Source organism: Bos indicus x Bos taurus, chromosome 6 (assembly GCF_003369695.1).
Source record: "Bos indicus x Bos taurus breed Angus x Brahman F1 hybrid chromosome 6, Bos_hybrid_MaternalHap_v2.0, whole genome shotgun sequence".
NCBI lineage: Eukaryota > Metazoa > Chordata > Mammalia > Artiodactyla > Bovidae > Bos > Bos indicus x Bos taurus.
In genome coordinates, this window is record NC_040081.1 from 2,178,879 (window position 1) to 2,193,976 (window position 15,098).

Sequence of the window (15,098 nt, forward strand, 5' to 3'; positions counted from 1 at the left end):
TGCAAGGCAAGGAAGCAGCCATGTATTAGGAATAGCAGCTACAGACAGCAGTTAGTAGCTGAGTTTAGAAATGTATCATAAGCCCAAGTCCGTGCAGTTCAGCTTGCTGATTTAGACCAGGGATTGGCCAACTCTGGCAAGCAGGCCAAACCTAGCCTGTGGCCTATCTGGGTACAGCCATGACATACATACATAAGTATATGCAACAGACACTACATTTGGCCTGCAATATCTAAAATATTTACTATCTGCCATTTATTATCTGTCCACCCCAAGTTTACGAAGAAGTGCCAACAAAGTGTTACTTTTCCTCGGTTCCATGTCCGTGGACTAGAGAAGCTTTCTCTCAAAGGTTTAACACTGACAGAAAAGGGGACGGGACAAGCATCACTGAAGAAAGAAAGAACATGTTCCACAGACAATGGTTCAGGGGACCATTTAGGAGCATTACTCTAAGGACACATGATCTCTTAGGTTACTAAGGTCTAGCCAGGAGTGACATAACAATTATGGTCATAAATTCACTCAACAAGCACTTATCTGTTCTGGTTCCAAGCAGTACAGCCTGTTATATTTTCTGCTTTGATAGCATAGGAAAACTAGAAATAAATGTTGGAGGAGAATGTTCTGCCATTTTCACAAGTTATTCTTGTGAAATAAGACAGTATTTCTTTATAAGCATCAACAGTAATGCTTTTTAAATACCAGACTGGATAAAGTAGTTTTTATTCTCTTTACTGTAATTTATGACTCAGTTTTTGTAGTCGTTTTGAAACAAAAAATGAACTCCCTTCCCCCAAGAAGGAAATTTTCCAATGACCAAAGAGATAAGAACTTACTGCTGCTGCTGCTAAGTCGCTTCAGTTGTGTCTGACTCTATGTGACCCCATAGACAGCAGCCCACCAGGCTCCCCCGTCCCTGGGATTCTCCAGGCAAGAACACTGGAGTGGGTTGCCATTTCCTTCTACAATGCGTGAAAGTAAAAAGTCAAAGTGAAGTTGCTCAGTCATGTCCGACTTTTAGCGACTGCATGGACTGCAGCCCACCAGGCTCCTCCATCCATGGGATTTCCCAGGCAAGAGTACTGGAGTGAGGTGCCATTGCCTTCTCCATAAGAGCTTACTATATAACCATAAAACCATACTTCTGCATGGATTACTTAAAGCCAAAGCAAGTCAGCATTAGTTAAATCACCAAACATTAAATAATAAGAACCTTATGTAAAATTATAAGTTTTATTTTTAACCTTCTGAAGTAAAAAAGCTGTTAACAAGACAGTTGATACCTGGTTACCTCATACAGAATTTTTTTCCCTTGAAAATGCACTTTCACTGCACTCTTCAGAAAACAGGCCAGAAGAAACTTGCATTTAACAAGTTCTGTTAAGAACATTCTACCACAGTCATGTTTTCCATGATGCTGGAAACACTGAGTTACATCTCAATTTAACCTCTCTCAGAAGAAGAAATAAGACAACTGAAATAACTAGTTCTCTAATCTTTAGTTCTGTTTCCACAAATAAAACCTAATACTTTTCACAATGAGAAAGTAAAAAATAATATACAAACAAAATTAGCCAACCTGAAATCATTTATCCCCTTTATCTAGATAACAGGAGATCCACATAACAAGTTGGTGGCTCTTCTTTAACCATTTACCTAACTCTGGGTCAAAGATAATAAATAACAGCAATGTACAATCCATAAGTGTATATAAATTCTGTATCACATTTTCCCTATTTTATAAGGAAAGAAAACAGGTTTGATGTGTAAGAGGAAGAACAGTGAAAAACACTGCTAAAAGGCAGTTTTGCTGTCATCACTGCTTACTCAAGAAGTACCCACATTAACCTTCTAGCAAAATAGCTACTGCCTATGCCCCAAAATGTGATATTAGGTGATTCTAAGTAAACATGTTATAAAAAAAAATTGTAACATTTGGGTCCTCATTCATATTGGTCTCCCAGACCTAGAAATTCAAATTAAATGGATTCTGCAGAGTACTTCTATCTATGCTAATAACTTAAAGTAAATGAAAAGCAACATTCATTTTTAAGAAAAATTGCCACACTGTTTTTGAAACTGAAAATATAAGAGTAAGATAAAACAGGAAATTCATGTGTTGAGACAACTATTTACCATAATCAATTCAAGTATAACTTCAAGTTATCAAATTATTTATTTTCAACTCAAGCAAAGACACTTAAGCCACCGCAGTCATTTCCTCATCTGTGTCACTGGACTCATCTTTCAGTCCCAATTCCCCTAAATCTCCATCTATAGTTGTCACAGCTTTCTTCTTACACTTCTTGGGCACTGCATCACTAGCACAGACTTTTCTCATTTTAATGTTTGGCAATTTCTTCAGATCAAAATCCCATTCCCTAGACAAAAGAGAGAATGCAGAGAGTTGGTGAAGTGGGGAATGAAGTCAATATTCAAAACTATGCAAAAAAAAAGTTTATAAATTTACAGCAGACTCCAATGTACTAGACGGAAACAATATAAATCCATCAGGGAAAAAAAAAAAAATGTCCCCAAAACTGAGGTTTGCATGTTCCATACTTACTGCACTTTCTCATTAATCTATAGTATGCTATAGTTGCTCACTCACGTCTGACACTTTGCGACCCCATGGACTGTAGCCGGCCAAGTTCCTCTGTCCATGGGATTTCCTAGCCCAGAATACTGGAGTGGGTAGCCATTTCCTTCTCCAGGGGATCTTCCTGACTCATGGATCGAACCCAGGTCTCCAGCACTACAAGCAGATTCTTTACCATCTGAACCACCAGGGAAGCCCCATTAATCTATAATAGCAGTTAACTGCCCAGGGAATTTCACATATTCAAGACTTTCAAAACAATGCAGGAAAACATTAGGTAGAAGTTACAAGGAGGCTGTTCCTTTCTTTTATGATCCCTAACCTCAACACTTCCCTCTGTCAGGACATACAGTATCAAGAAATCTCAAAAGCAGGAACTATATATACCATACTGGAAAATCTCCAAAATGCACAGTCAGAAAAGGTTTTTCTCTTCACACACAATGGTAAGTCACAATTAAGTTTCAGCAACCAAACAATTCTTATAACAGAAAACTTCCAGTTTCTCAACCTCAGCATTTCTGTGACAATCCTATGTTCAGCTACTTTGGGAGCAAAATGAAGACTGTTTTGAGAACTGAACTCAAGCTAGATAAAAATACTAACAGTCTATGCTAATTTCTTCTCATTTTTGGCTTCCTTTGGAGGAGACAGAATCTACCGTTTTAATGAATAAAGAGAATACTTATATATCTGACTACTTAATATTACAGGCAAAAAAATTAACATCTAAAAAAAATCTTACGCTCCATGTACTTATAACTACACGTACATGAGTTAAAAAAGTGAACCACTTCTTAAATACGACTGGTAAATTTTATGAGCTGAGGTTTTATGAATATTAAATATTTTCTATAAATTCAGAAGTATAATAATATAAAATAAGCTTAAGGGTTTCAAATAACATGGACTTAATTTATCTAATTTCAATTAAAATTTCAGGCTGAACAACATGACCTACCTAAGGCCAAAGTGATTAATAAAAATTATTTTCTAAAGAAAAATAATTTATGTTTGAAAACTAAAAACTGGAAATCCTACTCACTGGTCTCTCTGGTCACAGAGTTATTAGAGAGATCACTGGTCACCTGGTTCTTCATGATTCCCTTCCCACCAACCAACTTTTCCAGAAGGAAGTGCTGCAAACAGTCTGGGAATGGGTTTCTGAGCCATCAAGTCTGCTGCTGACTGTTTGTTTGTTTTTTTTTTTTTAAATAACAGAGAGGAACAGTGACATCATGTTCTTTTAAATACTATATTGAAGAATTTTGAAGTATTTTGAAAAACAAAAGCACTAGGTCACTATCATTTCAGGCATTTCTAGCAAATGCAACTTAGGAAAATTCTTACTTATCTGATGAAAGAGAGGTGAAAAAGAATCCCTGAATACTCAGAAGGGAAGAAAGGTTATCTATCAAGTACTTTACATGCAGCTTTAACAAAGAAAAAAATGCAACAAACTCACCGAAACGTTTTCAGATTATCTGCATTTAAAATGTCTGGAATCTCTGGAAAAGAAAATATATTTATTAGGTAAAGTCTTCTTATTACAGTATTTATAGTTCCTTCCTTTATTATCTCAGGAAGAAAAAGAAATAACTGACAGAAGAATGCCCAAAGCAAAATAAACTTTCAAAGCATGATTACAAAGCTACAATGAAAAGAAGTTTCAGAAGTATAAAGGACTTAGTTTAAGAAGGTGATTAAAAAAGAAAAGACACTATTAAATAATGTATTCTAAAATAGAATGTATAAAATGAAACAAATTACAATAAAAACGTTTGACCTTTACAACAGCTTCAGAAAATACGAATGTGAGTGAGGAATGGGTATACCAAACAGGGGCAAGACAGAGAGATGTTAGTATGTGGTCTTCACTGAATCTTACTGACAGCATCTCTGACAATTTTGCCCATGTTTCTAGACTCTTGTAGACTTGTGTCACCACATTCCCTGGGCTGAGGCACAACCAGAAGCACAGGTCTGAGATTTAGCACTGGCTCCACCCCTAGGAGGATGTCTGACCTGGGATGTGCTGTCAGTTACTGCTACTCAACCTGGCGGCTACAGGTCGAAGAGACTGAGCACAGAGCCACCTGGGAGGGCATGACAAGGGCAGAGCTGAGAGATGGGTGGCTCGAGCTACAGGAGAGCAGAGCAACAGTGCAAGTCATCAGACTCCAAGTGTATCTGGCTGATGAGCTGGATGTGGGATGTGAAATGTCTGCAGAATGATGGGCAAGTGGTGATGTCACTGAATGAAATATGGATCTTACAAGAGTAGCCAGTTTTAGGAGAAAAGCTGGACTTTGTTTTGGGATATGCCAAATTGGAGCTGTCTAGAAGACATTCAAGAAGAGATTTTAAGAAACTCAAGTTTGATAATGCAAGTCTGGAGTTCTAGGGACAAGTTAGGATTGACAACATAAATTTGGAAGTTATGACATTTAGATGGTATTTAAAAGCACAGGATTAAATGAGATAAATGCAGGACCTGGTATAAACTGGAAAGACAAGAGGCCCAAGGACAAATATCTGGGCCAATTATTTAGTTCATGAGGCTATGAGAAGGATTCAACTTAGGAAACTGACATTATGGCCAGTGAACTGGGAGGAAAACTGGGGAAGGACAGGGGCTACTACCTCAAATATAAAATGTGACCAAAAAATGAAGGGATCATCTGTATCAAAGGCTGCACAGAAGTTGACTATGAGAGTTGGTACCCAGCAGAGCTACCATCTGTCTTAACAACTTAAACTGTTCATCAGCAACGAGGACTTTGAGTGGTGGCTGCTAAGTCACGTCAGTCGTGTCCAACTCTGTGCGATCCCATAGATGGCAGTCCACCAGGCTCCCACGTCCCTGGGATTCTCCAGGCAAGAACACTGGGGTGGGTGGTGGCTACAAAAGCCTAACTTAAGGGGTTCCAGAGAAAATGGAAGATGAAGAAACAGAGACTATAAGCACAGACAAATTTAAGTGAAAAGGACACAGGACTGGCTGAAGCTCTCCCTCAATCCCTACACGTTACATGCAGTCTTGTTTGGCTTTTAAACAACCTGGGAAGGGGAGGTGTGCAATCCATCTCTATTTTTAAATGCAAAGTAACAAGGCTGGGGAGTAGGTAGGAAGTAACTTGTGCTGTCATTTAGTAAGCTGCAAGGGTCTAAGTAGAGATCTAACCTGTTTTAGAGCTATTCTGTTGTTGTTTTTCCAGTAAAAAAACATTTCTTATCTACTCAGGGTTCCTAGTGTTACTGAAGGTATAAGTGCCTGAAGTTAACCTTCTGACTGCAAAGACATCCAACTCAATGAACCTACTGCCAGCTTCTGACACAGCTGCAGAGAACAACTAGGTCAGAAACCAGGCTGCCCCACCCAGTCAGAACACCTCAGGGGACTGGTCACTTGAGCGAACCCACTCTCCTTTCTGGCATCTTCATGAAGAGGGAGCCCCTGAAGCCCGGGGCATTCAACCTAAGACACTTACAATGGCAGGACCCCCGGTCCCTGCTTTCCTCCTCTTTCTCTACTGGAGCCCTCACTGTGAGCCCCTCAGGCATGTCCTGTACCCTCCAGGACCTGCAAGCACTAAATTTTGTGTTTTTCAACACTCCCTGCTGTGTGTTGCTGAAGTGCACCCTGCAGTCATAGTGAGAAACCACCAGGGAGGTTTGGCCTGAGGGGAGAATTGCCTTTGCGGGGCCGCCCAGGCTTTCCTGGACCAAGTACCGCTATTGCCAGGGCTGGGACCTACACAGAAGGAGTCGCAGGATAATGCCTTCAGGCTCCTACTGTTATTATTAAAGCTAAAAAAAACTAATTTTCCTATTAAACATTTCATTTACTGTACTCTCCAGGCAAATCCACACATGAGTGCCTACAGGGACTAGGCAGGGAACGTGAACGAAGGGAGGTCTGGAACCACAGAATGCTGAGTCTAAAAGCGATGGCTGCTGTTCTGCTCTAGCAAACAATGCTGTCAGACCATATGTTTAATGGGCATCCAGAAATCTACATTTTTCATGTGAAATCAGCAGATCTTGTTATACTGACAATTCATATGCCAATCAAACACTACTTGTAGGCCATGTGCAGCCTTTGGGTCGTTCTCTGCTGGCGGGCTTTGCAAGCCCTTGCAAGTGCCCTCTCCTCTCCTCCTAAGCACTTTTCTTCAGACAATGGTGCTAAACGAACAACACACTTGTGTTCACCAACTATAAGAAATGCTACAGTGCTAAGAAAGAAAATTTGATTTCTGTAATTTCTCAAGAATGGCTGCAACAAGTATAGCTCTTTACTACAAAAATTACAGAGGCAAGAGGACACAGTACCTACTCTAAAGAAACCTGATGTGACTGGAGACAGGCAAGTAATAACCCTAGACCAAAGCAGGTTAAGCACGTGCCTGAAGGGAGAGGAAAACATTACTATCATAGTAGAAAAATGTCACTGTCAGAATTGACAGTTTTCAGAAAGTAGGAGAAAAAAAGAATGAATTAAAAAATTCCAAACATTCAAAAAGAAAGAAAAGGAAAATCAAAGTGAACTAAATAAACAGGGTAAGTTACAGAGACAAGACAGCAGGAAGCCGCACGGAACGCACCGAGGCCGTGGGCCTGGTACTGCCGCTGCTCCCGCTCCAGGGTCTGCCTGATGGCCGCCTCCCGAGAGCAGTGCCTCCGGCCCTGCCTGTCCTTGAAGCTGTTCCGCAACTCAATCTGCTCCAGCTCGCTGCTGAATCGATTCAAATACCTGAAAAACAACATGGTCTGACTTACAAAATCTGTTTGGCTTATATTACTTCATTTAAAACATAATCCCCAGCCACTGCCTGTCCTTCTCAAGTTTTCACATTCCTCTGGATTCCTTCAAGTTCTCAGACCTTCTCTTGGTAACTCAACCACTCTCAAATCTTCTGTGAACAAATGAAAGCCTGCCATTACAGTGTCAACTCCAGGTCCTCACGCTCCAACACATCCTGGGCGTCTCCATCTGGCTGACAGGTGACGCCTTAACGCACCCTCCGCCCTGCCCCTGGTCCCTTCCGAACCCGCTCCACCTCTGCCCTGGCCCCCACCCCATTCACACAGATGAAGACTGGGTCACCCTGACTCCTCTCTCTCCCCTTTATGCCACATTTAAATTTTCACTGAAGATTGAGACTTTTACCTCCTTAAACTCTCTAGACATTTCCATTTCTCTTTACCACATTGCTCCCGCCACCACCTCTTGCCTGGACGGCTTCATCAGCCTCTTAACAGTCTGCCCCCTCATCCATTTTCCTCACTCTCAAAAGTTTAAATGTGAGCATTGCAGCTACTTGCTATTCAAAGTCTCCTGTGACTCCCACTGTCCTTGGGTAAAGTCCAAACTCTTACACTGATATTTGAGATCCTTTATGTGTTGGTTGTTTATTCAAACTGTCACAATTCCCTCCCGGAACCTATTATCTCAGTGATATTAAATGTCTGGCAGATCACTAAATAGGCTGCTCCCATCCCCAGGCCTTTCAGACCTTGTTCTCTCTGCCTAGACGCTCTTCAAACTACCTCACCTCCATCTGCTAACCTCCATCTGCAGATGTGAGTTTTGGTGTCATTTCTCAAGGAAGTCAAGAAACTGGGTTACCTGCCATTCTGAGGCTCAGAAAGGTGATGAGCCTTCTAAAATGACTAAGCTAGTATACCAACCCAAAGTCTTTATAACAAAGTCTATCTGCTTGTCTATAAATCCAGAACAGAACTCTGAATCTGCAGAACCAAGTTGGGGAATTCCTCTTACTGACCCTTTGCTCATTAACATGCCCAGTGTTTACCTTTCAATTAATTCACAAGCATCTCTTTTTGAATATCCTACTTTTTTGGGATCAAGATGATTTTGAAACCACTGCAGTTTTTCACCTATAACAACAAGTACCAAAACAGTTTAAAACATAAGTCATTATTTAAGCAGAGGTATTCATTATAATTTTCAACATCAATGTGTTTAAAACAGTATCAACATTTATTTCAAAGTTAAAGTTTTGTGTGGGCTCAAAGCTAACTAAACCAGCCTGTCAGAAACTGAACTGTCACATTTTAATTTGGGGAAGTGACAAAGGTAGGAAGGATGCTTTTCTGTATATATTTCTTATCCAGTAAGGATAAAAAACATTTTTTAAAATAAAGAATACTTTAAAAGAACATGAAGTTCCAAGTATTTATAAAGCAAAGGATAGAACTTGTCTGAAATAAAAAAAAGAGAGTTTGATTAGATTAATGAAGAGGACGGTGTGTGCTAAACTTTCATTAAGCAGTGGGCGCTACGTATAGGCACAGGTCTTGACTTTTACAATCCTATGAGGGTTATTATTATCTCCATTTAGAAGAGAAAGGTTAAGTAACCTGTTCAGGGCCTCAAAGTCAATAAATACACTAAGCATACAAGATCTGCTGTATATGACAAAGAATGACTGACATCTATTATCAAAAAGCTAGCAGACTTCATGCTTATGAGTCAATCAGACCACAGGGGTGCCACTTTCAGTAAGATTTCTCAGTATTACAAATCAAGAAATGGCCCTATCCAGGATTACTGATAAACCATTTACAAATACTATTCTGCTGCCTGATAAGGCAGTAGAGTTAATGGTTTGAATATCTTTCATTTTAGTTACAAAGCCTAGTAGCCACTCACGAAATCTCAGACTTATCAGATAACCTTACCAATAATAAATCTGATCACACACCCACACACACACATAAAAAGACTGTGACACTGAGATACAGACTGAGGATATATTCACATCATTAAGCATGAATTGCTGTTCCCAAAACCCTTCATAATTCTAATGGTCAGGAAGCTAGAATTAAACTGGAGAGAAAGAGGGATGGATAAAGGTAGATACTAAAAACTTCTAGAAAACTGACCTAGATATTAACACTGTTCTAACAGTTTAATGACTGACTTTATTTTAATCAAGTCTGGTAGAGAAAATTCACTTAATCTGGCAAAATCACTTTTATCTAGTAGAGATAAAAATAGTATTTCACTAACAGAGTCAAGAGAAAATAGGTAAGGGAAGAACTTCAAACAAGTAAATCCACTTACCAATAAGGTTGAGACGCAATGCCTTTTCATTCTTCAATCTTGAGAGAAAACGTGCATGTGTGTTAGAAAACTTCCAAAACAAGTTTTAAAAATCTGAAAAAAACCCCAAAAAGAAAAACTACCCAAAGAACCTTAAGAACCTTTCAAAGATAACTTTTATGCATATGAAATTAACTTTCTTAAAGAAGAAACACTGACACCATGCTTCTCTTTTAAATCACAAAATGTTACTAGAAATTTTTTTCTGCTTTGCAGTGACTAAAGGATACCTATAAAACAAACTGGTTTTGAAAACACAAAGGAAAGCTTGTCTGAATTCTGTAATATACATAATGCTTGTGCACAGAAGAGTATCTAGGACTTTCTAGAAAACAGTGCTGCCATCAAGACCAAAATATATCACTGTCATCTTTTAAACTTCAACAGGAATAAAACAAAATGTTTACTTTTCATAAATTTGATACAAATTATAACAAAGAAAAAGAACTCATTTACTCTAAAAAAATGGCCTACATGATCATGTGCCTCCTACTGTTGCTATTTTGAATTCTAATCCATTCAGAGACTTCCCTGGCAGTCCAGTGGTTAACAGTCTGAACTTCCATCTCAGGGGGCATGGGTTGTTCCCTGGTCAGAGAACTAAGATCCCACAGGAGGACAAGAAAAGAAAAGAAAAAACTCTTTTCCATTCAGAAAAGAGGGACGCTAGTGAGAGGGTAACATGCCAGAAGGCTAGGATCTCCAAATGGAGTAAATAGGCTGCAACCGTCAGAAGTTTTTTCTCTCTCTCTTAAACGTCAGTAGGAAACAAACTACAATTGTCAGATTTTTTTTCCTCCTCTATACAAAATTAAAAGGAGATTTCCTTTAAAATTCTGTGTTGCCATGATGACATCTGGTTCCACCTGAACTTTTCTCAGCCCTTGAGCTAACCAATGTGTTTTTCTCATGGAAATGTTATTCTTAAGCTATGTTACTGCTGCTAGGTCGCGTCAGTTGTGTCTGACTCCGTGCAACCCCATAGACGGCAGCCCAACAGGCTCCTCTGTCCCTGGGATTCTCCAGGCAAGAACACTGGAGTGGGTTGCCATTTACTTCTCCAATGCATGAAAGTGAAAAGTCAAAGTGAAGTCGCTCAGTCGTGTCCGACTCTTCGCAACCCCATGGACTGTAGCCTACCAGGCTCCTCCGTCCATGGGATTCTCCAGGCAAGAATACTGGAGTGGGGTGCCATTTGCCTTCTCCGAAGCTATGTTAATGAACTATGTATTTACCTTAGACTCTTTCTTCAAGTTGGTTCCAACTAAGACTCAGAAGGGATTTGACAAACCAGTATGTTTTACTTAACAAACCAGTATGCTTTACTCTCGCCAACGTTCTCTTAAGCTATGTTAATGGGAGTACATATTTGCTTGGAAACCTGCCTTTCTTCCAAGATTCATGTCAATTGTTTTATGGCCCGGGATGATGCACCTTGTGTCAATGTTATCTCAAAATGCATGTTGTAGGTGAGGGGCCTGGTGCCACTCTCTGAGTTCCGAGACATTTCCTTCCTCTAATTAATTAGCTGCCTGCTAATAGGTATATAACTTACTGCTAAAGACTAGTAGGGGGGGCACCCTTTCTGCCCCCTTTTGATGTGTATGTCAGAAGCTTTCTCTATCTCTTTTATACTTTAATAAAACTTTAATACACAAAAGCTCTGAGCGGTCAAGCCTTGTCAATGGCCCCAGGTTGAATTCCTCTCCTCTGGAGGCCAAGAATCCCAGCGTCTTTCATGGCTCAGCAATAACCTTTCACTAGTTTTTTTTTCGATGCTTAATGCTATCAACTAGGGATACAGCAATGAAGGAAAAAAAAATTCACTGTCCCTGCACTAGTAAAGCATATCAGATTTACCCTCCCACTTTAAACAACTAGAAAATCAGAGAAATAAAATGAAGCCTTTTTAACAAAAATATTTCAGTCACAGAATGGGAGAAAATATTCACAATACAAATAACATACAAAAGACTTGCGTTAAGAATATATAAATAGTTCTTACTACTTAACAGTGGACAAACAACTCAAAATCAAAAGGTAAAAATTTTAACAGATTTTTCATCAAATCAGAGACATAAAAGCAAACAATAAACACATAAAAATATATAATTAGTCATAAAGAAATACAAATTAAAACCACACTGACACATTACTGTACACTCACTAGATTGGCTCAAATCTGTTTTAAAAATGATAATACATGTCTGAGAGGAAACGGAGGCTAAGTCCCTTCAGTCATGTCCAACTCTTTGCAACCCCATGGACTGTAGCCAGCCAAGCTTCTCTGTCCATGGGATTTCCCAGCCAAGAATTCTGGAGTGGGTTGCCATTTCCTCCTCCAGAGGATCTTCCAGACCCAGAGGTTGAACCAGCAACTCTTGTGTCTCTGGCACTGGCAGGCAGATTACCATTAGCACCACCTGGGAAGCCCAACTCTTATACATCAATCGTGGAAAAAAATAAAATGGCATTACCACTTCAGATAAGGTAATTTTATTATTATACATACTTAAACATTACACCTCCTTCATGACTTTATTCTTTTCAACAAGTTTTTTTAAAAACTCAATTTCTTATTTACTTAAACATACATCTGCTGTGCATGTGTGTGCCTGCTAAGCTGCTTCAGTCACGTCAGACTCTTTGCGACCCTATGGATTGCAGTTCTCCAGGCTCCCCTGTCCATGGGATTCTCTAGGCAAGAATATGGAAGGGGTTGCCATGCCCTCCTCCAGGGGATCTTCCTGACCCAGGGATCGAATTTGAGTCTCTTATGTCTCCTGCACTGGCAGGCAGATTCTTTACCACTAGCACCATCTGAGAAGCCCATGTCTACAACATAGCCCAGCAATTCCAGTTCTAAGAACTGAAAGAAAAATGTTTATGACCACGAAAATACCTGTACACGTTTATGGCAATTTTATCTGTATGCAGCAGCAGGGTTGATCATGTTCACTTAAGCGTTCACCAGTAACAAGTAAGGCTTTGAGGACCATGTGGCTGGTCTGTCATAACTACTCATTTCTGCCATCACAGCCACAACATGAAAGGAACAGACAGAGCTGCCTTTCAGTAAAACAAACTGCTTTTATAAAAATGGATGGATGGTCACTCAGCTTGCCGACCCTGAGAAAAGCCAAAAAATATAAATGATCCAAATGACTATCAACAGGTAAATGGATAAAAACCTACATATCCATACAATGAAATACTACTCAGTAATGAAAGAGAAAGACAACTTGTTGTTCGTGACCGAGTCGTGTCTGACTTTGTAACCTCACGGACAGGAGCATGCCAGGCTTCCCTTTCCTCAGCCAGCTTTCAGAGCTTGCTCAAATTCATGTCCATCAAGTCGGTAATGCCATCCAACCACCTCATCCTCTGCCGTCCACTTCTTCTTTTGCCCTCAATCTTTCCCAGCACCAGGGTCTTTTCCAATGAGTCGGCTCTTCCCATCAGATAGCCAAAGTATTGGCTTCTTCCCCAATGGAAGACAACTAATATATTCAATAACGTGGATAAATTTCATGCTAAATAAAAAAAGAATGGCACAAAAAACTATATACAGTATGATTCCATTTACAAGAAATGCTAGGAAAGATAGATATCATCTATTAAAAAACAAAACAACAGGTGCCCAAGGCTAGGGGAGGAGGGCTGAGACCTAACTGGGAAGATTTGGGGGAGGATGAAAACACACTCCAGCATACTGATCACGGGGTTACACCATGTATTGTCAAAACTCAAATGCTGTACGCTTAAGTTATGTCTATTTTGTCAAATGCTATTTAAACCTCAAAGATGATTTTTAGAAAGAAGTACAGAACACTACATAATAAAGCTGAGAATGACTCTGAGAAGAATTCATTCCTTTCAAATAAGCCTAGAGGGAGGAGTCTAGTTAGAAGTCAAGTTTGCTATGGATCTGAATGAATACACTGAGGGCTTGAACTACAGGGGATTGAAGCTGGAATGAAAGAGAGAGATTTGAGACTAAATTCTCCAAGTTGTTACCTAGATTCTTACCCATTATGTTTGTTAAGTGAAATTATTTTCATTTGATATCTATAGTTCTTTGCTACCTACTTTATGGGACAAAATTTGAGAATATACAGTACCAACATGTTGCTATGCTGAGAATTCATAAAACAAATGATACAAAATGATATAGAATAATAACTATTTCCTGCCTATAAATTTAGCATCACTTGAAATGCACTAGTCCTCAAACTGCACTAATTTCTTTAATAGGAACAGAAGAGGTATTTCATATAGTCCTAAATCAGAGCATTCAAATGCTGAAGATAAATAGTGTCTGACTCCTTCCTACTCTACACCACTGTTCATGCCTTCAATATCTTCAGGTATTCAGAGTCCATCTGATGAACCCAGCAGCTCGTGTCTGTACCCTCTACCTCTGGTCAAGGGCATTGCACCCTAACAATATATCCACCCCAATCTTCCCCTACCTCCCTAAAAATAAATCTTAGGAAGTAGTACAAAGACTCCTCCAGCTGCTGGCTATCTTTCTTCCTTATAAAATCAAGGATCTGTGTTAGGCAGGATGTGGTAAAACCTAAGAGGGTCCCCAGTGTAGATTCCTGCTGTTTTGATATTCACACCCCTGTCCTCCCTGAGGGTGGCTGGACCTAATGGCTCACTTCTAAAAACCAAAACAGTGCACAGATGTCATCTGAAAATGACAGTACAAACACTGTCTTCCATCCTGGTCACCCTTCTTCCTCTGACTCCCTCTGAAAAGGGAAGCCCAAGAACACTGGAGTGGGTAGCCCATCCCTTCTCCAGTGGATCTTCCTGACTGGAGTCAACTGCATTGCAGGCAGATTCTTCACCAACTGAGCTATAAGGGAAGCCCTGTATCAGGAAACCTCTAGTGGTACAGCCCTCAAAACTGTTTTAATACACTTTAGGGGTGTATCTCATGTACACTAAAGTTAGTGAAATACTGGTATAGGTGATAGCAAAATCACGTAAGTAGTAAATCATGTCAAAAAAATACAGAAAAAAAATTCATGAAAGTGATACAAAAATAACTGATATTAAAAAATTACCATCTTAAAGCAATATCATTATAATAATCTTTAATGTACAAAACAAAGACCCACCATTACAAAGAGGAAAGAAAATTTGACTATATTATCATAGCATTTGACTATTCTTTTCAAGAAAACTTCTAGCCAAATAACTTGAAACTGCTAACCCAACTGGTCTTGGGCAAGGAATGTAACAATAAAACAGCTGGTTTTTATCAGCTACTATGCTAATGTATTTAGCATTCACCAAACTGCCGCTGCTAAGTTGCTTCAGTCAAGAAGGGGAGAAAAGAAGAGGCAGCATACA

The 15,098-nt window shown here is 39.6% G+C and overlaps 1 protein-coding gene across 1 annotated transcript in view; it reads right to left on the reverse strand.

Annotated features, from left to right (window-relative positions):
* Nucleotides 1-1,222: 1,222 nt before the first annotated feature.
* The window catches only part of TMA16 (translation machinery associated 16 homolog), a 30,868-nt gene continuing 16,992 nt past the window's right edge, over nt 1,223-15,098 (reverse strand). Inside the window, exons 3-7 of the mRNA XM_027543681.1 lie at nt 9,696-9,733; nt 8,422-8,506; nt 7,210-7,358; nt 4,068-4,110; nt 1,223-2,384 (exon numbers count right to left, since the gene is read on the reverse strand). Of these exons, the coding sequence (XP_027399482.1) occupies nt 2,204-2,384; nt 4,068-4,110; nt 7,210-7,358; nt 8,422-8,506; nt 9,696-9,733 (496 nt within the window). The 3' untranslated portion in view covers nt 1,223-2,203. The remainder of the gene's footprint in view (nt 2,385-4,067; nt 4,111-7,209; nt 7,359-8,421; nt 8,507-9,695; nt 9,734-15,098) is intronic.